We start from the raw sequence: 25,339 nt of genomic DNA, 5'->3' as shown, positions 1-25,339 counted from the left end.
ATATTTTTATGTTTTTGAAGGAAAAAATGCCTTTGAGGAGAAAACCTTTTTGTTGTTGGAAACTACACAGAAAAGACTAGTGTATTTTCTGTGGGTGTGTTAATGGTCTTCCTGTACACACTCCATTGTTTCAAAGTAGAGCAGCATATAATACTTTTGGCCTGTCTGGGGTAAGAGTGGAGATTTAACTGCTTCACATGGAATAAAACAAAAGTGTGGTGTCTTCTGTAGGCCAGTAAATTAAGAATCTTTGTTAGTGTGATTGTGTAATCAGCTTCCCTTCCATACAAACAATTTTTCCAGTGTCTGTGGAAAACAGAAGCATTGTTTTGAAAGCTGACAAGATTGGGCCCATGTAAGGTTGGGAGAGGGGTGCTTCTGAGGAGCCTTTTCCAGAGCCTTCAGCTGAGGAAACGAAGCTGCTTGGAAACTAAGAAACATGGAGGATTAAGTATATGATTTGTGGAAAGTAGGCTTCATTTCCCTTAGCTTATTGGAGCTTCCTAATCGACTCATAATAAAGTTTCTTTCTCAAAGTCTAAAAAGAGAAATTAATAGATTTACATAGAGTTGAACAGAATAGAGGTGGGTTTGAGAGAGACAGGTCTTTACAGAACAGAATGGAATGGAATAAAAGGAACAAGAATGGAAGCAAACAGAATGGAGTAGAATGAATAGAAGAGATGAAAGGGCAGAGAAAGAAACCTTGTGGAGTACTGTTCTGGGTTTGCTAACAGCTCAGCCTAAGCTAACTGATGGTATATAAGGCAATATAGTAGCAACTCCCGAGGCCAAACTACTCTGCACACACTAAATTTTTTAATGTAACAACTGGATGAGGATTAAACTTCAATACACTTAAATAGTATATTCACTGTATAAGATTTTGATTATATATATATATATAATATATAATATATATATATATATATATATATATATATATATATATATATATATTGCCTTAATGAAAACAAGTCATTACAGGCTAAACATATATCTCAGAATCTCTTTGTCATCATAGGTGTGAAATGGACATACTGGACAATAACCTAGAAATGATAGTCATCCTGATGTAGGAGGCTCTGTTATCAGTTGTGTCACTAAATTAAGAATAAACATCAAAGGCAAATGAGGCATACACAACATTAGAAAAACTGGACTATCAGATATCTTCTTGTGTATTGATATTCATTTTGTCTTAACATTAAGAAGAAATGATTTGGAAGCCTGACTCTGCATCAGTGGCTCATCATTTGCCCAGCATGGACAAGGCCTTGAGTTTGGCTCAAAGGACTATAAGCAAGTAGAATGAAGGGAAAGGTAATAATTTAATTTCATTGAGAAAGTAATTTTGTAGACATATAAAAATATAAAAAGATGTGAAAATTTCCTCCAAACAAAATGGCTACCATTATTTGATTACAGAAGGCTACTTAAAAATTCACTGAAATTTTATATTGTATTTGCATTACTTATTTTACTTCTAATTTCTATTTTTAATGATCTGAAATTATAAAACCGAGAGTTGAAAGACATGATTATTACTACCTCTAGGAATTAGAATTGACCTCAGTCAAGATCCCTGTTGCCTGAAATACTTATATAACATCTTTATCATAGGTGATTCCCTCAGTCCCAACTGGCTTTGTTCTACTAACACAACAAATGAAGTCATAATATCAACTTTACAACCATGACCATTTTCTAAATTGAAGTTGAAAGGATGTGTTGTTTTCCAATGGAACTAGCAAGAAACTACTGAGATATGGAAATAAGTTCCCTGTAGCCTAAGCTTCATGATGGATAAAGCCATTTCAGCCTTTAGTTTGAATGTGTCTTTAGATTAAATCTGTGCTGATCACTAGGCAAATCTTAATACATAATCAGTTTTAATGATCCTTCTCATGTGTGTAAGAGGCATATTAGAACAACAATTACTAAATACCAATTTTTAAAAATATTCTAGGAAGATTGCTAAACAAGAAGAAAAATAGCAAATGTGTTTTCATAAAATTTACCTCTATAGAAAATAACATTTTAAAAAATACAACAAAGTCTTAACTAAGACATGATAAAAAACAGGTAAAATTTAAATGGTTTCCTGAATAAGCAGTTGGAAACTTAGTGTTACAGTCACACAACAAAATTGGCATTTTACTTTCATGTGGCAACAGTCTTTCTGAGAGCCAATTACTTTACCATTGAACATCTACCAAAACAGTTATCCATTCCTAAGTACATAAAAATCTATTGTTTCCAGTGTATATAACATGCCACAATCATTGCAAAGGGATATAAAAGCTATGGCATATGTCTCAGGAACCAAAATCAATGATGCCAGTGTGAGCATTTTGGACATGGGATTCCAAAGTCAGGAAACCATCAAAGATACTGTGTAAAACCAATGAGTTCTAAGAGAAACAGTTTTGCTTTTAAATTATAAGGACTACACAGGAGATAAAAGCTTGATATTTTTGTTACCAAAAGCCATGTTAAAACTAAACATAGTGCAAGTCACTTCAAGAGATAACTGCAATTATAAACCTTTAAGTAGATGTTAAGAATCAATTTTTTGCTGCTTTACTCAAAAATGTGAGTTATTTTTCTCATATTCTAAAAATCATAAATAGTAATGTCTATAAAATTTATATTGTTTTAACTTAGAAAATAAGATTTTATATATTCAGCACATCAAATATTCTTTAGTTTGCTATTTTGTTGAACAAACAAATTAGTTAATATTATTTAGTTTCATTTTTACTTTCCTGTGGGTGATCATATTGTTTTGTTCAGATAAAAAGCCTAAAGTATAGTTGTGTATCAAGATTCTCATAAAAGTTGGTGTTTATTTTCAGGTTGTTTACATGTTGATTACTTCATTTCTTGACTAGTGCTCAGTCAGTATGTGTTTGGGTGACATCAATCCTGTTGGAAAAAAATGTGTACATGACTACCCCTTCATTTGGGTGTTGATATTTATAATGCATCTCTGTATTACAAACTCTAAATACCCCAAAACAAAATTTGGATACAGAATTTCAGAAGGTCTGGTTGCCCCTGAGATATCTATGGTTGAAAGAAATTCTGTGCTATCTATGAGAATTTAATTTAATGATAACTTAGGTTTACCCATTTTATAAATGAGTTGTTAGTAGTCTGTATTTGTTTAATGTGGCATATATTTGAAGCAAGGTGAAAAACATATCTTGGGTGGGTGCCATGATCAGCCTTTTCACGTGACTAACTATATCTCTCTAGTACTATAACTAAATTAAAGCAATGATAAAGAAAGATCTGAATAAAATAAAGAACTAGCATAATTAATGAATCCTATCACAGAGAAGACTTATTTCTGTCTGTCACGTGTAACTGCTAAGATGTGTGGAACAGGGATATTTGCTGTTTCAAAAGCAATATTCTAACCTCACTTCTATGCCTAAACAAGTTCTTTACTAATTCAGAGAAGGATGCTGATTGTGTCATTATGCTACAAATAATATTTCAGTTGTTTATAAAGGCCACATGACATGGTACACAACACAGAGGTATCTGAAACATCTTTTTCTTGGTGACCATTAAATGCACCTAGAAAATTTATAAAGTACTTGTAGGTGTATGTTTCTTTGTAATCAAAGGATGGCAAAGATATTTTAATGAATAAACAAAGTTATATAATTTAAAATAAAGCTTTAAACAAATAAATGTTACCAAACTGTATCATTTAAAATTTTCATAAAACTAATATTCTTAATATGACAATAGAGCTTGTATCCACTAGGTAATAGGAGAATTGCCAATAATCTGCATATTGTCTATGTTTAATAGTTGACCTTTTATATGTTTTAATATATGTCATTTTATGAATATATTTTTGGAATCCTTATGAATGTAGGTATAGACATATTTTATATATTTATTAGATTTCTAAATGCATATATATATATAGTGTTTAATGAAAAAATATATCAAAACAAATACTTTCTTTAAAGTACCATATGTTAGAAATCTTAACACAAAATAAACAATATCTACATATTTACATATGTATATAAAAGATAAGTATTATGTGTATATAAACCTATAAATACATGTGTATACCTGTGGAGAAATGTATTTTTACATTAACAGAAGTGGGAAGACCATCTTAAGTGTAGATTTAACAAATTTTCTGGCCTAATCTCTTAGACTGTATAAGAAAGACTAAGCTACACATAGATTTTATTGTTATATGCTATGTACAGGTGTATTGTAACCAGCTGCTTGATGCTTTGTTGATGCAACTTCCTACCAACAATATGTGCGACTTCTAATATGGGTTAAAAAGTAAACTCTTTCTCCTTTAATGTGATGGACACTGCATATTATTACAGCAAAATTAACAAAAACTAAGATATAAATCTGAATGTTCTGTTTGTTTGTTTGTTTACTGGGTTGCTTTCCACACTAGGGTTGGAAAATTCTCGGCATGTGCCCTGTAAGTAAACTACACCACCATTAAGGAAGTTTCTTTCTCCTTTTCATAGTAATGTAATATTAAAGACAACACTTAAAACATAAATATTAAAAATTACATTAGGTAATAATGTCAGTGATTCACTGTATATCTTTTTTATATAATTTTATCTCATAAGTAAAATAAAAATGGAACTTTTTATAGTTTAAGACAAGTATTATAATTCCACTTGATTTAGCACAATTATACCCTACCAATGCATTTCTTTTGAACATTTATTTCACAGGCTGCATTCATACTAGAAGAACAAATTTTATGCAAACTTGTTTGAATTTGGGGCTCACTCTAGACATTGACCTGAGCTTATCCATTCTTCTGTTAATCTTAATTTTAAGCACTTATTTTTTTAAAAAAATTGGATATACTTTAGACAAGGCATCATTATTAATGATAAACAAACATATTCTGAGAAATTACATATATCTTTAAACTTTTTGGACTATTAAATATCACATATTTATTAATAAAATACCTATGAGTTTTCTGATAAAATTTTGGTTTGCTTTAGGTTTTTTGATACTTGTTAGATTATTTTTCCATATTTGTATTGGAAACTACAGCAGAATAATTTCAAATTTGTTCATTAAATAACTAATAGTAGTTAGAAATGCTCTTAAGCATAAAGGCAATAGAAAATTGCAAACTATGTGACTTTACATATTCAAATGCCATAAAAAAGTAATTTCTTTCAATGGGGTTTCCCTTATCTATTTAATCAATAAAGGTAACACCTCCAATTAGCATCTCTTTTTGATAAAAACTGAATTATAGAAGTATTTTGAACAGTTAGAAAAATCTTACATGGACCCATGATTTTTATTAGTTAATTCATCTGAAGCTGGAAAATCAACTCAAGATTCTAGTTCATATGTTCCAAGATATGTAGTATTTTTTTTAACATAACTAGTTTCTCCAATGCTTACGCAAGACAGTGTTAGCAACCTTTCTTCTGGGCTTTATTTATGCAGAATAGGTTCACATGAAGACTCAAAAGAATGGTTGCTCTGTGTCCAAGTGAAAAGTATTCCAATATTGCACTAATTCTACAAATACTTGGTCTTGATTCTCTGAACACTTATGAAGTAATATGGCTTGTGTTGGTAATGAAACAAATATTGTATTTATCCAAAGATATTACAAATTATTTTGATTTATTTTCATTGATCATAGAAAAGTGGAAACTAAAAGGTTATGTACTTCAATCTCTAAATTCTAACATGATGAAGAATAAAAAACTATGAAAAAACTTTAATAAGTTCTATTATACAATTTAAATTGTTATATGGCTGCTTGCTACAAACAAATGCAAACTGTAGTGGTCTTAGGTTGTCAAATCAGAGTGTTAAACTAATTACGTAAAATGATGAATTAAAAATAATTATGTATATATTTATCATAATATAAATATGCAAAATATGTGATATACACTTTATTTTAAATTATTTTCTAAATCAAATACTAAGTTATACTGATAGAAAAAGTACATTGACTTTACGATATAATTTCAAAAGAGGACAAAGATTTTCAAAGACATCTTAGTAACAAAACTGAAAAAAAGATGACTTCATACTTAACTTTGACTGTGGGGCACACAAAGGCATATAGTCATAGATTATAAAATTTCTATAGACATAGAGCTACACATCTAAAATTTTAAGTCTCTTTGCCACAAAATATATGATCTCAAAAACATAATCAATTTCAGTGTCACTATGGCAGCCATAAAATTATGATTTTGAGACACAATTACCATCTCAATGAAAACAGAAAAGGACTGTGTCTTAATAATTTGGACTCCTTTTAGATTTTGGTTAAAAAGAGAAAAATACTTCCTACCATGTTTGCAGCTTACTGACACAACCAGCATAGTTTTATCCCAAAAGGGAGAATACTTATGTGAATCTTAATCTTAAGCACCCCAGGAGAAAGAAAGATATGAAAGGAAATTGTGACTTTTGACAATTATTAGTTAGAAAAAGAGGTAACAATTGCCAAAAAAATCACAAAAGTGAGCATGTTACCTGGCTATGACAAAGAGCACACAACTGACACCCAAGTAAGCCAGCAGAATATACATCCAGATATCAGGGGAGAGAGGATTCAGGAAGGAGAAGACGCCTGGGTTTGTACCATTGGGCTTCCGGTACAAAATACTTATTCCAAGTGTCATAAACGGCTTTGAAAAGTCGATGACCTTCTCACGAACGTAGGTAATAGCCAGTGGGGCAACGGCAAGGTCAGCTTTCTGTAGAGATAAACATAAAAAGGGAAAAAAGAATGAAAGTGGTGCTCAGTCACCCATAAAACATCTATGATTAAAGGCTTTACATATAAAAATTTCTGTGATGATCATGGAAAGATCAATAACATTCTTTACCCCAAAGAGTTGACTTAATATTTAATAAGTTACCTATTCCAACATGCTTTCAGATTTTTACCTCAGTCTTGATAAAAACTAGGGAGAAAGAGAAAATAAAATTTTGGGGTTAAAAATAAAAACTATTGTATATATAGTAAATGACGTTCATATTGAAACATCACTTTTTAAAAACTCTACACCTTAAAAATAAATTTATATCTATTATATCTGTCTACATTTTTGGTTGAATTTCAATAATAATTATTTCAAACAATTTAACTTAGAATCAAAGAAATATTTTCTGGGCTATCAGGATGGCTCAGCAGGTATAGAAACTTGCTACTATGCCTAACAACCTGAGGTCTATCCCACAGACCCATATGGTAAGAAAACACAGACACCCACAAGTAGTCATCTGACTTCTATATGCATAGGACCATAGTGCCAACAATAACACATACAGATGATTATGCATTTATGCACGTGCACACATATTTCAAAAATACAGAAGAGTTTGTCTCAAACATGTAATCTTTAGGTGAGTAAGTGATTTTTAAGTCATTGATATATGATTGCTCTATACTACCCCAACATTTTATCCAAAGGCCTGACACTATTACGGATGCTATGGTCTGCTTATAGGCAGAAGTCTAGCATGGCAATTCTCTAAGATTCCCCACAAGCAGCTGACTGAGACAGATAGAGATACACTCATCAATTGGACTGTGGTCTGGGACATTTGTAGTTGAATTAGAGAAAGGTTGGAAGAAACTGAGGTGGACTGTAACCCCAAAGGAAGAACAGCAGTCTCAATGAGCCAAAATCTCTGAGACTCTCAGATAGTGAATCAACAACCAGATAGCATTCATGTCTGGTCAGAAGTCCCTTACAAATATACAGCAAATGGCTGCCTAGTCTAGTCTTAGTGGGAGAAGATGTCCCTAACCTGTGAGAGATTTAAGGTGCAAGGAAGTGAGGAGGTCCAGAAGTGGGGCATCCTTTTGGAGATGGGGTGAGAAGGAATGAGATGAGGAACTGTGGGAGGATTGATATGATTGTAAAACAATAAAGTTAATAAAAAATAATAAAAAAAAACATTTAAGAAAATGGCTGCATCTAGAGAATATCATCCTGAGTGAGATAACCCAGTCACAAAAGAACAGACATAATATGCAGTCACTGATAGTGGGATGCTAACCCCAGAGGCTTGCACTCCCTCAGAAACAACTCACAGACTGTATGAAGTCCAAGAAATAAAGAAAACAAAACAAAACAAAAAAAATATTTACAAAACAAGAAAACTTTAACTATTTCCATGTTACATTTTGTTTTACATGTACTTTATGCTCATTGTAACTATTAAGTTTTCAAGGCATACTATCAAACCTTGAAAAAAATCAAGTAGTGACTAAAAAATATATTCATATAGTTTATGTAAAAATTATGTTAAAATCTGAAAAAAAGTACTGACGAAAATGTATAATTTTAAGCAAAAAATGTTTAAAATCTGTACATTTATCTTTGTTTTGTAAAATAAAGTTGTTTTAAAAAAGTCAAAAAAAAAAAAACATTTAGCATCCTTAGTCATCAGGGAAATGTAAAACCAAACAATCCTGACATTTCAACTTATACCAATCAGCATGGCTGTGATAAAAAACTCAAGTGACAACACATGCTGGCAAGAATGTGAAGAAAGGAGAAGAGTCCTCCATTGTTGGTGTGATTGGCAATTTGTAAAAACACTCTGGAAGTCAATCTGGAGTTTTCTCAGAAAACTAGAGATAGATCTACCTGAAGACTCAGCTATATAGCACCTTGGCATATATCCTAAAGATGCACCACCATCTTACAACAAAAGAAAACAAAAAAAACAAAAAAAACAAAAAAAAAAAAAAAAAAAAAAAAAAAACTGGCCCACTATGTTCAGAGCAGCCTTGTTTATAAAAGCCAGGAGCTAGTAGCAATGCAGATGTCCCTTAACTAAAGAATGGATGCAGAAAATGTGGTCCATTTACACAATGGAATAGTATTCGGCTATTAGAAATGAGAGCATCATGAAATTGCAAGCAAATGGATATTACAAAATATCATCCTGAGTGATGTAACCCTGACCCAGAAGAACATCCATGGTGTGTAGATGGTGAAAAGTGGATAATTAGCCAAATAGTACAGAATACCCGTAATACATCCCATAAACCCAAAAAATTATATACTTAGGTAGGCCCAAGTAAGAATGCATCAGTCCGACTTAGAAGGGAGAACTAAATAATCACAAGAGACAGCTAGAGCTAGAATCCTGGGTAGAAGAAGAGAGGAGGATAGGACAATGGGAACACGATTGGGTATAAAGGGGACCAGAAGAATTAATGGCAATAATCACTTCCAGGAGTAGGAAATGGAGGGAACCTGTAAAAGTCCTAGAGACATGAGATGCTAGAGGCTCTTAGGATTCATTGTGGATGACCTTATCTGAAATGCCCAAGAGTATGGAGAAAAAGTGAAGAATACAACTCCAGGAGTTTGACAGAGAACCCAGTGGAGAGATCATGGTATCAACTCAGCTTAAAAAAAATTTGACCCAAAATTGTTCCTGTCTAGAAGAACTCCAGGGACAAAAATGGGACAGAGACTGAAGAACTGGCCAAAAAAATTGTGGCACAACTTGGGTTTTATTGCATGGCAGGCACCAAACTCCGATCCTATTACTGATGCCTTGTTGTGGTTGCAAAAAGGAACCTAGCATGGATGTCCTCTGAAAGGCTCTGCCACCAGCTCACTGAGTCAGATGCAGATACTCTCAGTCAACCATTAAACTTCAGTCATGATTCCCTATAAAAGAGTTATGAGAAGGGTTGAAGGAACTAAAGGGGGGGGGGGGCAACACCACAGTAAAACCAATATTAGTAATTAACCAAGGCCCCTGGGAGCTTCAGGAGACTAATCCAGCAACCTAGGAGCATACAGAGGCCCCTGGCATATATAAAGAAGAGGGATTACTGTCTTATATAGTCTCAGTGGGTAAGGATGTTCCTAATCCTATAGAAACTTATTGATCCTAGAGAAGGGGGATGTTGGGGAGGGAGGCACCACATCAGAGGTGAAGGGGAGTGTGGAAGGGGAAAAGAACACTAGGACAGGAGGACTGAGAGGTTGCTTTAGGATTTGGAATGTAAATAAATAAAAGTTAATTTAAAAAAATATGTTCCCAGAAATAAAGAATTTAAGAAAATGAAAATGTTCTATAATCTGAAGCATAAAGAACTGTAAACAAACAAAAAACAAAAACAGAAAAAAAATAAAAATGAAGAAATGACAGAGATGGAAAATCTAGGTAACAGAAAGTACAAACACAGTGTCACTAACAGAATACTAGGTGAAGAGGGATTCTTTGTCATAGCAGATAAAAGAAATTGATATATCTGTCAAAAATGTTCAGTTTTAAAAGTTCCTGACACAAAACATCAAGTACATTTGAGACACTATAAAAATATCAAGCAAAAAATTAATAGGAATAGAAGAAAATGATGTAAGTTCAAAGGACTAAGTATATTTTTAATAATATCACTGAAAAAAATTTCTTAACCTTAAGTGCACATGGCTATAAAGGTACAAGAAGCTTACAGAAGAGCAAATAGATTGGAGCAGAAAGCAAGTTTTCCACACCACATAATAAGTAAAACACTAAAAATACAAAACAAAGAAAGAATATTCATAACTACTAAGGAAAATATACAAGTAATACATGAAGTCACGAATATAAGAATTATACCCAACTCCTGAAAGGAGACACTAAAAGCTAGAAAGACCAGGACATGTAGACCACAGATGGTAGCCCAGACTACTATATCCAGCAAAACTTTTGATCACCATAAATGAACAAAACAAGATATTCTATACGAAATACAACTTAAATAATATCTCTCTATAAATCCAACCCTACAAAAGTTATTGCAAGAAAAACTACCTTAAGAAGATAACTACACCCAAGAAAACACACAAAATTCTCACAAAAGCAAATGTAAAAGAAGGGAAGCATTCTCCCTCCCTCCCTCTCTCCCTCATGCCTTCTCTACCTCATTACCTCTCTACTTCTCCCTGTTCTCTCTCTCTGTCTCTGTCTCTCTGTCTCTATCTCTCCCCCACCTTTCTTTCTCCTCTTTCGCTTTCTCTCAAAACCAGCCCCCAAACAAAATATCAAAAATTCACAAATTCACAATAATTTAATATACAAAACACACCTAGCAATAAAGGATAGACATTACCTCAGAGTTAAAGGCAGGAAAAATTTGTCAATCAAATGGAAACAAGAAATAAGCTGATGTAACCATTCTAATATCAAAATAAAATCTACTTTCAACCAGAATTATTTAAACAGGATGGGAAGGACTCTTTGTATGCATCAAACAAAAGTCCACGAAGATAATGTCATTATAAGAGCTGCTTTAGGAGTGCACACTTCCGGCCCAATCCAGACCTGGCCCAGTTTCATCAGGACCTGTGGCCCATCCACCCACAGGTGCTTGGGAGCTCGGAGAGTGCTCCAGGAGTGCTATTCATTCTAAGTGGAAGGGTGAGTCAAATTCTTTTGCTCACTTTTTACCCCAGGAGACGCCGACCAGAACTCTCTCAGCACAGGCAGAGATAATGCCTGGTATTGCACACTTCCAGCCCAAGGCCATACCTGGCCCAGATACATCAGGACTGGGCTCTGCTATCATGATTCACAATGAACCCTGAGAGAGGAACACCAAGAAACAATCTTCCTCTTGAGACCACAGGCCCACAGACCCAGAAGAGAGACAAGCTTCAGTAAGAGACAATAATATCACCTAGCATCATCTATAAAAAATGGCAAGAGGCAAGCACAAGACTCTAAGAAATGGAAACCAAGACAACTTGGCAACATCAAAACCCAGTTCACCCACCAGGGCAAATAGTGAATATACCAACTTACCAGAAAAACAAGATTTAGAATAAAAATCATACTTCATAATGATGATGGAGATTTTTGAGAAGCACATAAATAACACACATGAAGTATAAGAAAACCAGGAGAATACATAAAGACAAGTTGAAGCCCTTAAAGAGGAAAATAAAAAATCACTTAAAGAGCTAAAGGAAAGCACAAACAACCAGGTGAAAGAACTGAAAAGAGAAATAGAACAAATGAAGCAAAAACTAAAAGAGACAACACAGAAATTGAAAAACCTAGTAAGAAGGCATTTGGAGTAGCTAGGGGGCAGAGAGATCTCTGCAAGCACACAGAAAGTATGCTCCTGTCCAGCTTGATCCAGGAAACCAGGAACCCAACATTGGACTCTCTGTTCCCAGCCAGTGGGTTTGGATAAAGAACAGGCACTCAGACCATCCTCCACCAGGAACAGAAGAGACTCAAAGACACAGGCCTGGTGAGAAGGCCTTCTGAATAGCTAGAGGGCAGAGAAATTTCTGATGAGTGCACAGAAAGTGCACCCCTGCCTGGCTTGAACCAGGAAACCAGGAACCCGGTAATGGGCTCTCTGTTCCCAGCTGGCAGCTTTTGGGTACAGAGCAGGTACTCAGACCATCCACCACCAGGAAGAGAGGAGATTCAGAGACACAGGCCAGGTACAAGGGAAAGGCAAGAACCAATCACTGACAACAAGATGGCTAGAGGAAAGCGAAAGAACATACCACAGGGAAACCAAGACAACCTGGCAACACTAAAACCCAGCTCTCCCATCACAACAAACAGCAGAATGCAAAACACTCCAGAAAAAGGAGACTAAGACTCGAAATCCTACCTCAAGATGATGATAGAGATCATTAAACAAGAATGGGAGGCAAAGCATAAAGAATTAGATGCTTTTATAGAAGAAACAAGAAAAAACATTCAAAGAACTAGAAGAACACAGAACCAAAGAGATGAAGGAATGGAAAAAGGAATTTAAAACTGAAATGGACACAATAAAGAAAATATTAAAAGAGAAAGCCATAGAGGTAGAAAACCTAAATAAAAATCAGGAGTCACAGATGAAAGCATTTCCAATAGACTATAAGAGATGGAAGAGAGAATATTGGGGACTGAAGACAACATTGAAAACATAGAAAAAACAGTCAGAGAAGATGCAAAAACCAAAATACTCCTAACCCAAAATGTCCAGGAGATCCAGGACACAATGAGAAGACCAAACCTAAGGATAATAGGAATAGAAGAGGGTGAAGAATATCAACTAAGGGGCACAGTAAATATCTTCAACAAAATCGTAGAAGAAAACTTCCCAACCTTAAGAATGAGATGACCATGAGTGTAAAAGAAGCCTACAGAACTCCAAATAAGTTGGACCAGAAAAGAAATTCCTCCTGACACATAAAAGTCAAAACACCAAGTGCCCAAAGCAAGGAAAGAATACTAAAAGCAGTAAGTGAAACAGGTCATGTGACATATAAAGGCAGACCAATCATAATCACACCCGATTTCTCAACAGAGACTATGAAAGCTAGAAGAGCCTGGACAGACATCATGTAGACACTAAGAGAGCATAAGTGCCAGCCAAAGCAGATATACCCAGCAAAACTATCAATCACCATAGATGGAGAGACTAAGATATTCCAAGACAAAACTAAATTTACACAATATTTGACCCAAAACACAACAGTACAACGAATTATAGGTGGAAAACACAATACAATGAGGGGAACTACCTCATAGTAATACCAAGTAAACTCCTAAGCAAGAAAACCAAAAGAAGAAAGACACACAGGCACAATTCAACCTATAGAAGCAATAATAGCAGGAAACAGCAACCACTATTCCTTGATATCTGTTAACATAAATGGACTCAACTCCACAATAAAAAGATATAGGCTATCAGATTGAATACATAAACAAAACCCAGCATTTTGCTGCCTACAGGAAACTCATCTAGGAGACAAAGACAGATGCTATCTCAGAGTAAAAGGTTGGGAAAAAGACTTCCAAGCAAACAACCCCAAGAAGCAGGCTGGAATGGACATTCTAATATCAAATAATGGAAAATTTTAACCAAAAGTTATCAAAAAAGATAAGAAAGGACACCTTTTACTCATCACAGGGGAAATCTATCAGGAGGAACTCTCAATCCTTAACATATATGCTCCAAATACAAAAGCACCCATATTCATAAAAAACATTACTAAAGCTCAAAAATACATTTCTCCCCACAAAATAATAGTAGGAGACCTTAATACCCAACTCTCACCAAAACAGATAATGAAAACAAAAACTGAACAAGGAAACTGTAATATTAGCAGAGGTTAAGAACCAATTGGAATTAATAAATATCTGCTGAACATATCATCATAAAAAAAAGAATACATCTTCTTCTCAGTACTTCAAGTCACCTTCTCAAAAATTGACCGCATAATTGGTCACAAAACCAGATCCAATCGATATAAGAATACTGAAATACTCCCATGCATCCTTTCAGATCACAATATTCTAAGGCTGGTGTTTATTAACAAAAAAAACAACAAAAAGCCCATATACACGTGGAAACTAAACAATGTTTTATTAGTGGACAGCAGGGTCAAAGAAGAAATAAAAAAAAGAAATTAAGCATTTTATAGAATTCAATGAAAATGAAAACACGACATACCTAAACCTATGGGATTCAATGAAAGCAATACTGAGAGGAAAACTCATAGGGCTGAGTGCTTCCAAAAAGAAACTTGTGAGAGCATACAGTAGCAACTTGACAGCACAGCTAAAAGCTCTAAAACAAAAGAAAGCAGATACATGCAAGAGGAATAGACAGCAAGAATTAATCAAAATTAGGGCAGAGATAGACCAAATAGAAACAAAAAGAACCATACAAAGAATCAAGGAAACCAAGAGCTGGTTCTTAGAGAAAATTAAAATGATAGATAAACCCTTAGCCACATTAACTAAAGGGCAAAGGGAAAGTATCCAAATTAACAAAATCAGAACTGAATGTAGAGACATATTTACTGAAACTGAGGAAATTCAAGAAATCATCAGATCCTACTATAAATGCCTATAATCAACAAGGCTGAAAAATCTGGAGGAAATGGATGAATTCCTAGACAGATACCAGATACGAAAGTTAAACCAGGACCAAGTTTAACTTTCTAAATAATAATAATAATAATAATAATAATAATAATAACAACAATAATAATAATAGTTATCATTATTATTATTGTTATTATTATTATTATTATTATTATTTCCATAACACTTAAAGATATAGAAGCAGTCGTCAAAAGCCTCCCAACCAAAATAAAGCCCAGGTCCAGATGGGTCCAGTGCAGAATTTTATGAAACATTTATTGACCACCTAACAACAATACTCTCCAAACTATTCCACAAAATAGAATCAGAAGGTACTCTACCTAACACATTTTTTGAGACTAAAATAACCCTCGTTCCTAAAGCACACAAATACCCTACAAGGACGAGAACTCCAGACCAATATCACTTATGAACATTGATGCAAAAATACTCAACAAAATCCTTGCAAACCAAATCTAAGAACACATCAAAACTATCATTCACCATGATCAAGTAGGTTTCATCCCTGGGATGCAAGGACTGATTAATATACAAAAACCCATCAATGACATCCACCTTATAAATACACACAAAGAAAAAAAAAAAACACATGGTCATCTCACTAGATGCTGAGAAAGCATTTGACAAAATTCAACACCTCTTCATGTTAAAAGTCTTGGAAAGAACAGAAATCCAAGGCCCATACCTAAATATAATAAAAGCAATATACAACAAACCAACAGCTAACATCAAACTTAACTGTGGGAAACTAGAAGCAATCCCACTAAAATAAGGGACTCGACAAGGCTGCCCACTCTCCCCCTACCTATTCCACATAGTACTGGAAGTACTGGCTGAAGCAATTAGACAGCAAAAAGAAATCAAAGGGATAAAATTGGAAAGGAAGAAGTAAAAACATCACTATTTGTAGATGACATGATAATATACTTATGTGACTCCACAAATTGTGCCAGAGAACTCCTACAGCTGATAAACAAGTTCAGCGAAGTGGCTGGATATAAAATTAACTCAAATAAATCAGTAGCCTTCCTCTACTCAAAGGACAAACATGTGGAGGAAAAAAATAGGGAAAAGATACCCTTCACAATAGTCACAAAAACTATGAAATACCTTGGTGCGACTCTAAGCAAGTGAAGAACCTGTATGACAAGAACTTCAAACTTCTAAATAAAAAAATTGAAGAAGATCTCAGAAAATGGACAGATCTCCCATGCTCATGGATTGGAAGAATCAACATTTTAAAAATGACCATCTTACCAAAAGCAATTTACAAATTCAATCCAATCCCTATCAAAATATCAACCCAATTCTTTACTGAGTTGGAAAGAGCAATGTGCAATTTCATTTGGAATAACAAAAGACCTAGAATAGCGAAATCCATCCTCAAAAATAAGAAAACATCTGTGAGAATCACTATCCCTGACCTCAAGCTATATTACCAGGTGATTGTGCTAAAAACTGCATGCTACTTGTACAGAAATAGGCACATGGTTCTATGAAATAAAATAGAAGATCCAGAAATGAGCCTTCACCTACATGGTCACCTCCTTTTTGACAAGGGAGCTGTAACATTAAGTGGAAAAAAGACAGCCTCTTCAACAAGTGATGTTGGTCCAACTGGCACTCAGCCTGAAAAAGAATGAAAATATACCCTTTCTTATCTACTTGTTCAAAGCTCAAGTGAAAGTGTATTAAAGATTTCTACTTTGAACCATGTACACTGAAACTACTAGATGAAAATGTGGGAAAACCCTTAGAAAACATAGACACAGGAAAAGATTTCCTGAACAGAAAACCAATGGCTCGTGCTCTAATGTTAAAGATTGACAAATGGGACTTAATGAGATTGCAAAGTTTCTGTAAGGATAAGGACATTGTCAAAAAAACCAAAAGGCAGCCAACAGTGTGAGTAAATATCTTTACCAACCCCATATCTGATAGAGGCCTAATAATACAAGGTATACAAAGAACTCAAAAAACTAGACACCAGAGAATCGAACAACCTTGTTAAAAAATGGGGTATAGAGCTAAACAAAAAGTTCTTAATTTAGGAATATCGCATGGTTGTGAAGCATGTAAGAAAGTGCTCAACATTCTAAGCCATCATGGAAATGCAAATCTAAACATTCCTTAGATTCCACCTCACACCATTCAGATTGGCCAAGATATAAAACTCAGATGACTGCATATGCTAGTGAAGATGTGGAGAAAGAGGAAAACTTCTCCACTGTTGGTGGGGTTGTAAACTGATACAACCAATCTGGAAATCAATCTGGCAATTCCTTTGACAGTTGGACATAGTATCACCTGAAGATTCAATTATTCCAGTTCTGGGCATATACCCCAGAGAAGCTCCAACATACAACAAAGACACATGCACCACAATGTTTGTAGCAGCTCTATTTATAATAGCCAGAAGCTGGAAAGAACCCTGATGTCCTTCAGTAGGTGAATGGATACAACAATTGTGGTACATTTAAACGATGGCATACTACTCAGCTATCAGAAACAATGACTTTATGAAACTCTTAAGAAAATGGATGCATCTAGAGAATATTATCTTGAGTGAGATAACCCAGTCACAAAAGAAAAGACATAATGTGCATTCACTGATAATTGCATAGTAACCCCAGAAAGCTCTGAACACCCCAGAAACAACTCCCAGACTGTGTAAAGTTCAAGAAAAAAATAGAAAAAGAAAATCTATTATGTTCAATCCTTACACACTAAGAAAATTTTGACTAATTAGGGTTACATCCTGTTTTACATGTACCTTATGCTCGTTGTAACTAGTAAGAGCTTAATGCACCCTATCAAACCTTTGAAAAAAATTAAAAAATAAAAAAAATAAGATATCGGCAATCATAGTTGCTAGAATCAAAAACAGACTACAAGAGATGGAGAAGAGAATCTCATGAACAGAAGATAACATAAAAATCATTGAAACAACCATCAGAGAAAATGCAAAAAATCAAAAAGATTCTAAGCCAAACTATCCAGAAAATTCAGGACATAATGAAAAGACCAAACCTAAGGACAATAAGTATCGAAGAGTATGATGAAAGTCAACTGAAAGGCACAGTAAACATCTTCAACAAAATTATAGGAAAAAAAAATTCCTAACCAAAAAAAGAAAAAAGAAAAAAGAAAAAAAAAAAAAAAAGACAAGGCCATGAACATACAGAACTTTAATATATCGGCCCAGAAAAAAATTCTTTCTGACACATGGTAGTCAAAAATGCAAATTCTTCAAACAAACAAACAAACAAAAAGAATACTAAAAGAAGAGAAAAAGGACAGGTAACATATAAAGGCAGACTGAACAGAATTACAGCAGACTTTTCAACAGACTGACATTATACAGACCCAAAGGGAAAACAAGTTCCAGCCCAGGTTACTATATTCAGCAAAAGTCTCAATCACAATAGGTGGAGAAAACATCATGTTCCAGGAGAAAAACAAATTTACATAATATCTTTTCACAGATCCAGCTTTACAAAGGATAATAGATGAAAAACTTGGAGAATCTTGCAGAAAGGGGAAGAATGTATTTTAGGAGCCAGGGTTGTCAAAAACTCCACAAGAAAAATGCACAGAAAGAACTCACATGGGATTCTAGGGGCCCACAAAGACCAAACCAACCATCAGGAGGCTGCATGGTTCTGACCTAGGCCCTCTGGTTATGTTATGGCTCTGCCTCTTGGATATCCTTAAGGACTCCTAAATGTGGGAAGAAGGGCTGTCTCTGATTCTTCTGGTTTGGAAACCATTTTTTTCCTACTGGGTTGGATTATCCATTCTTAATATGAGGGCAAGTGCCTCATCTTATTTCTTCGTTATATGTCATGTTTGGTTGATGATCCTGGGAAGCCGGCTTTTTTTTTTTTTTTTTTTTTTTTTTTCTGAAGAGAAAAGGAGGAAGAATGGATTTGGATAGGGAAGTGACTGGTAAGGACTGGTAGGGGGAAAGATAGTAGAAACATCAAGGTCATGTTAAAATGTGAAAAAAGAATAAGAAACAGACATTATAGGAAGTCACTATAATATTCCAATGTGTGTAGCACATCATTATAATGATCTAATGCACTGCATGATGTCCAAATACTCTAGTACGGTATTGATTCCTATGCTAAGAAGCTTTATTTGTGCACTCAATTTATTTTGATAAACATAAAGATCTTTCCGAGACAAACATGTTCTTTTTAGTGAATACCAAAAAATGCAGTTAGCTCCTTCAAAGTATTGTTTACAATACTTTGGTAGCAATATTGTTCTCTAGGCTTTCATATGCTGATGGATGTGAGGGCTGAGAAACATTTCCTTGTATTAAGAATGGCTTCTTCCAAAACTGAGAAAAAAATGTGCTTCATCATACTCTGTTTAATTATGATCATCTTTCATGTTCATAAATCAGTAAAAGGCCAGCTATAAAATAATCATTGAAGTACTTACTCTTTGATTATTTTATGTAACTCAGGTATCATATTAAGAACTTCATATAAATTACTACATTTAATCATCAGACAAACCCACTATTATTTCTTTTTCGAAGAAAGGAAAATTCATCTTAAGAACATGGAAAATGTATTCATTCTTATGGGGCAGACTCAACAATGGGAACAAGCTACACACAGAAACAATTAGAGCCTACTCCTAGAACAGAGACACTCCACACATCTAGGAAACCAGCAAGGAATTCATAGTAGAGTCGGTTGACATTCATTTACTTACTCATTCATGTATCCATTCAAAAAAGAGTTTGGAAATGCAGTAGATATAGCAAGGCAAGGCCTACAAGTGATAGATCACAATCTGAGAAAATTCAAGGTTGAGAAAAGAAAGTTTTATGTAGGAAGGACAGAAAAGAAAGTAACTTTTGAATGAGAAAGATAGCAACATTATTAAAGTAAGAAAATGACAACTTAACAAATACAGATTATAAATAAAACGAAGTGAGCCTCAAGATCTTGACTTTGCTTCTATTGTTGGAGTTGTAAACAAACCACACTGCATTTATTTATCAATCCACTTTGATAGTTCATCTCCATATCAATGGAAAGCCAGCTGTTATTACTTATAAAGTAACCAGGTAAAGACACTGTATAGTGAATATTTTTACTTTCTTAGATAAAACTACATTTCTGGTATATTATGTGATGTTTACATATATGGGTAGAGTAACTAATTCTAACCAGCTCTATTTTGTATATTACTGCCACAAATCTTTCTTTTGGTTCATACTGAGAACAACTTAGCATGAAATGAGAGATGTTATATTACTCAAATACATATGATGAATGCACACATATTTCAAATTAACTTAGCATTTGATTCCAAAATATAAAAAAAACAGAGAAATTACACATTAATTTCTGCCCAAGAGTAGAATATACAGAGAGATAATCTCATTTCTCCATGTGGTATGGAAGTTCATATAACCTTGCTATGTTATACATTGCATTATCCCTATTCTGACTAAAGAAACATGCTACTAAATCCTTTGCCTAAACATGGATGCTCAAGAAAAGAGCCTTAGTTTGGCATTCTCCTTCTATGAAATATAGAGTGACAAACCTGCTCAATTAATAAGCTTTGCCACTAACTATGTGGACATGGCTTCCAAAAAATGATGATAACTAAAGAATACATTACAATTTCTGAAAATTAGCCAATCCGAGGCAGGATCATATTCTGGCAATAGCATTGGTACCACTGCCTTATTTTCATCAGTAAGACACACTAAGTAGCCTGAGGTTTCTGTCTAAGAAAAATATATAGCAGCTTTATGACGAATAAAAAAAATTAGCCAGAAAAATAGAAAAATGGGTGATAAAATGGAGGTGTTTGCTTTCCATTTCTTTTTAAAATGACTTTTATTAGATAGTCTATGTTTTTAAATGTAAAATATTATCCCCTTTCTCCTCCTCCTATCTCCCTCCCCTCTTTGCTTGCTTTCATGAAGATGCTCTCACTCTCAAGAACCCTCTCTCACCTCATCACCTTTGCATTGCCCTACACTGGGAAAACCAGCCTTTATTGGACCAAAGGCTTCTCCTTCCATTGACACCACAGTGCTGTCCTCTAAATATGCAGCTGGAGCCATGTGTCTCTCCATGTGTACTCATTGGTTGATGTTTTAGTCCCTGAGAGATCTGAACTATTTGCTTGGTTGATATTGTGTTCTTACCATGGAGTTACAAACCCTTTCAGCTCCTTCAGTCTTTTCTCTAGGTAATGCATTGGGGTCTCTGTGCTTAGTCCAATGGTTAGCTGCAAGCATCATCATGAATATCAGTATGGCTCTGGAAGATCCTCTGAGGATACATATATACCAGGCTCCTGTCAGCAAGCACTTCTTGTTTTGAGCAACAGTGACAAGGTTTGGTGGCTGCATATGAGATGGATCCCTAGGTGAATTAGTCTCCTCTTCAGTCCCTCTTCCACTACTTGTCCCTGCATTTCCTCCCATGAGTATTTTGTTCTCCCTTCTATGTGAAGGACTGAATCATCATCTACATTTTGGTCTTCCTTCTTCTAGAGTTTAATAAGGTCTGTGAATTGTTTCTTGAATATTCTAAGTTATTTTGTCTAGTATCCACTTATCAGTGAGTGTTTCTTTGTGACTGAGTTACCTCACTCAGGATGATATATTCTAGTTCAATACATTTGCCTAAGAATTTCATGAAGTCAATGTTTTTAATAGCTGAGTAGTACTCCATTGTATAAATGAACCACATTGGTTTGCATCAATTCCTCTGTTAAATGATGAGTAGGCTTTTTTCAGATATTGGCTATTTTAAATAAGGCTACTATAAACATAGTGGAGCATGTGTCCTTGTTATATGTTGGAGTATATGCCCAGGAGTGGTATAGCTGGTTCCTCAGATAGTACTATGTCCAATTTTCTGAGGAACAGCCAGACTAACAAAGTTTATCAGTACTAGCTAAGGGGCTCCCTAAGAGGTTTGGAATAGAAAGGATCAGAGAGGATACTCTGTGGTTACCTTTAATTGAGAGGAAGGGAAAGTTTATTATTCAGGAAATCTTAAATTTTCTGTGTCTGAACTACTTGAATTATGATACATTTTACAGTATCTAACAATCTAGCTCATGAGGCAGTTTTTCTGTGGGGAACCTAAGTAATGTAACAACTCAACCTTCTTTAAGAAAAATCCTGCATAATCCAAGGAAGCCTGAGGGAAATCATTGTCTAACAGATGAGCTCATAAATATTATTAATGACAGTTTGATTTTATCATCCAAGGCTTTTATGAAAGCAGAGTTTGAAAGATGATTTAAGAAAAACAGAGGCCTTACTGATAAACTTGGACATAAGGAAGGCCAGGTTTGATGCATATTTTATTGGTTCAGAGAGGAACATGTTTAGAACAGTTAAGAAAGAAGACTGGTCTGGTGATTTAGTAGAGTTCCCTGGACACATGCAGAGGCAAGATACATTTTGGTGGAAATAAAAGAGTTAAAAATCGGCTAAATCAGTTGCAAGGTGGAACAAAAGCAAATTATGGGAACTGTCTGATTACTCAACAGCAAATATGTTAAGATTTGTGTCAAATTAGAGATCCCAAAGAAAACACAAACAAAAATTAGATGTATAGCCAGATGTTGTGCTGTATTTTTTATTGGTTATTTTATTTGTTGACATTTAAAATGTTGTTATCCTTGCCAGTTTCCCCTATGTAAGCCCACAAACCCATTCCCCTTCCCTGCCTCTACGCTTTCCCTTCCACCCACTCAACCTTTGCTGAGGCATTCAGCCTTCACAGGACCAAGAGCCTCCCCTCCCAGATAAGGAAATCCTCTGTTACACCTGTGGCTGTAGCCATGGGGTACTTCCATGTATAATCTTTGGTTGGTGGTTTAGTTTCTGAAAGCTCTGGGAGTTCAGTTAGTTGATACTGTTGTTCCTCCTGTGGGGTTGCATTCCCTTCAGCTCCTTCAGTACTTCCTCTAACTTTTCTTGTGAGGTCTTTGTGCTCAGTCTGATAGTTGGCTGGGAGCATCTGCATCTGGTTTGATCAGGCTCTGGCAGAGCCTCTTGGGGGACTATAGGGTTTCCAGAAGACCATTCCTTTCTTTGCAAAATACAATATCCTAGGGTAGAAACCGCTATCATTGCTTTGCTGACAGAGTAGTATATGAAAGCTTAAACTGTATATAGAGTTCTGAGAGGATTTTTTTAGTCACCTATTAATGTGCAAAATATTAGAATATTAGTGGATAGTTGGAACAAGTATATCTTAATTTGGGGCATACATTAAAGCACCAGGGAAAAATGGCAATGTTGTACGGGTATAGAAAAAGAATTCTGAGGGAAAGAGGACTAAATAGGTTCTAGTCATGGATTACATTATGTGCATTTCTCCACAGCAAGAGAACATTGAAGGTATAGATGTGCTGGTGTATATAAAATAACTGGGGAATTTCCCCTGAGAATGTGAACTGCATATGAAATTGTGCATTAGGCAAAACTAGAACTTGTTCACTTCCAAGTAAGGCCCTGAGTGAAAAATGGGAAAGAATTCCTGAGAGCTAGCATTAAATTACAGAAACCATTAGCTAGTAAAAAAGTACAAAACTGTTCTAGCCGGAAGCCCAATGTGGCCTGTGAAAAAGATTGACAGTTTCTAGAAAATACAGTGTATTTCAGAGAGCTATGTCTCTGTATTCAATATTGGTATTTTGAATAAAAGAGGGAAGGGTAATGAAATATTTCCGTGATGTCTTGAACTATGCAAATGCTTCTTATAGTATTTCTTTATCTGTTGTATACTAAGGCCAATTTGTCATGGATAGAAGACTTTCCTAGAATTCCTCCAAGCAGGTAATTCCCACAACTGCTATTTGTCATGAGATGCAGGCTGGGGACACTGTCTTATTAATTTGCACACCTTCATTAAAAGCAATTTCATCCTATAAACAAAATAAGGCTAATCTCTAAGTGTTTTATAGGTTAAGAAAGTCATACAAGTTCGTCTAAAATAATAATGATGTAAGTCTCATGAGTTGAAACAGCCTGATAGAACTCTAAAATTCTTGGAAATATAGCACAGCTCATGTCCATAAATCTAAAACAGCTGCAAAGGACTTCATGGTATTGTTAAATGTTCATACCTGATATTTCCTAAGTTATACACTCTGTGTAACTGTTATAAGATGTTCCATGTGAGATTGAATTTAAATAAAAGAATAGACAAGGCTTTTGAGTTCATGAAGAAACTTTTAGAAGAAGTTAAATGGATGTATGTCAAAACCTGTTTCTCTTCATGTTACAAATCATTAGAATCTCAGTTGGCTATAGTTGGAGTCTGTTTGCAAACAGAGACAAACCCTAAGCAAACTGAACAATTTCAGTAGAATTTAGCTACAGTCATTAAGCGGGGCAGAAGTTCAGTATCCAGCACAAGAATAACAATTGCTTGTTGCAGGTTAAGCATTGCAGCAGATAGAGCCCAGGAATACTTCTACTTCAATTCAAATGAAACAATAAAAATGTTATTCAAATTAGACAACTAAGCACTCGTTCAAAGGTTGATTGGTTATATTTTTCTAAAATAAAACAAAATTAGACTCTGTAAAGTGACCTGAATAGATATTTTAGTGCTCACAAGCATTGCCAATTAATGCCATTCGGAATGTGTTGAGACCATTGTATGCCGCTGAGCTCTTGTCTAAAATTGCAGGAACATCCAACTACAACAGGTACTGCTCATCCTTGTAAGTGACTTGCACAGCGATGGCATTGTTAAGGATAACAAACCAGCTTAAATTGCTACAGTAATAACTTGTGTCTTTGAGTTACTAGCCAGCAAGTCCTTTGAGGTCCCTAAATTCTGTGTTCCCTGTTCTTGAATGCTCCCCTAAGTTAAACACTTAAGACACCCTACAGATGGGTTATAATAGGACATGGAGAAACAAACAAGAGACTGAGTTTGAAACATTCTCTGCTTTCTAGGTTTTACAAAACTGAAAGGCAAAATAACATCACAGAGGAGAAATGTCGCTAAATTTTTTACTTGGTTATGTAGCCCACATACTATGCCAGCAATGTAACAAGTAACATACCCTGTTGACTAAGGAGTAACATAAATTGTACGGGCCAAAGGACTTTTATTTTGAGTTAAAGCACATTACTCTGAAGGAATCATGTCTAGTACTGTAAAATCTGTCAAAATTCTGTGGTTGAGGAGGTCATAGGCTAAAACAAGGAAGTTACTGCTCATGTTATTTTGTTAAGTAAACATGACATGAATTCAAAATTGCCTTGCAAAAAATATTTAGATGTAGAACCATGAATTATTTCTACTGTCAACCCTGGAAAAACAAACTTCTTTATGCACTGGGCAGTACACTCACCTGAGAGTAAGTGATTATGAATTCAAATGGGTACCAA

The 25,339-nt window shown here is 34.8% G+C and overlaps 1 protein-coding gene across 2 annotated transcripts in view; it reads right to left on the bottom strand.

Moving 5' to 3' along the window:
• Window positions 1–25,339, bottom strand: part of GRIK2 (glutamate ionotropic receptor kainate type subunit 2) — a gene marked incomplete at both ends in the record, with an annotated part of 685,772 nt that overhangs the window by 183,628 nt on the left and 476,805 nt on the right. For both annotated transcript variants that reach the window (XM_080937894.1, XM_080937895.1), the window contains one exon: window positions 6,538–6,761. In XM_080937894.1, coding sequence (XP_080794020.1) covers window positions 6,538–6,761 — 224 coding nt within the window. The remainder of the gene's footprint in view (window positions 1–6,537; window positions 6,762–25,339) is intronic.

The sequence above is a fragment of the Micromys minutus genome (genome assembly GCF_963924665.1).
Source record: "Micromys minutus genome assembly, chromosome: 25".
NCBI lineage: Eukaryota > Metazoa > Chordata > Mammalia > Rodentia > Muridae > Micromys > Micromys minutus.
Note: the sequence above shows the minus strand (reverse complement) of the source record. Positions and strands in the feature narration are given on the sequence as shown.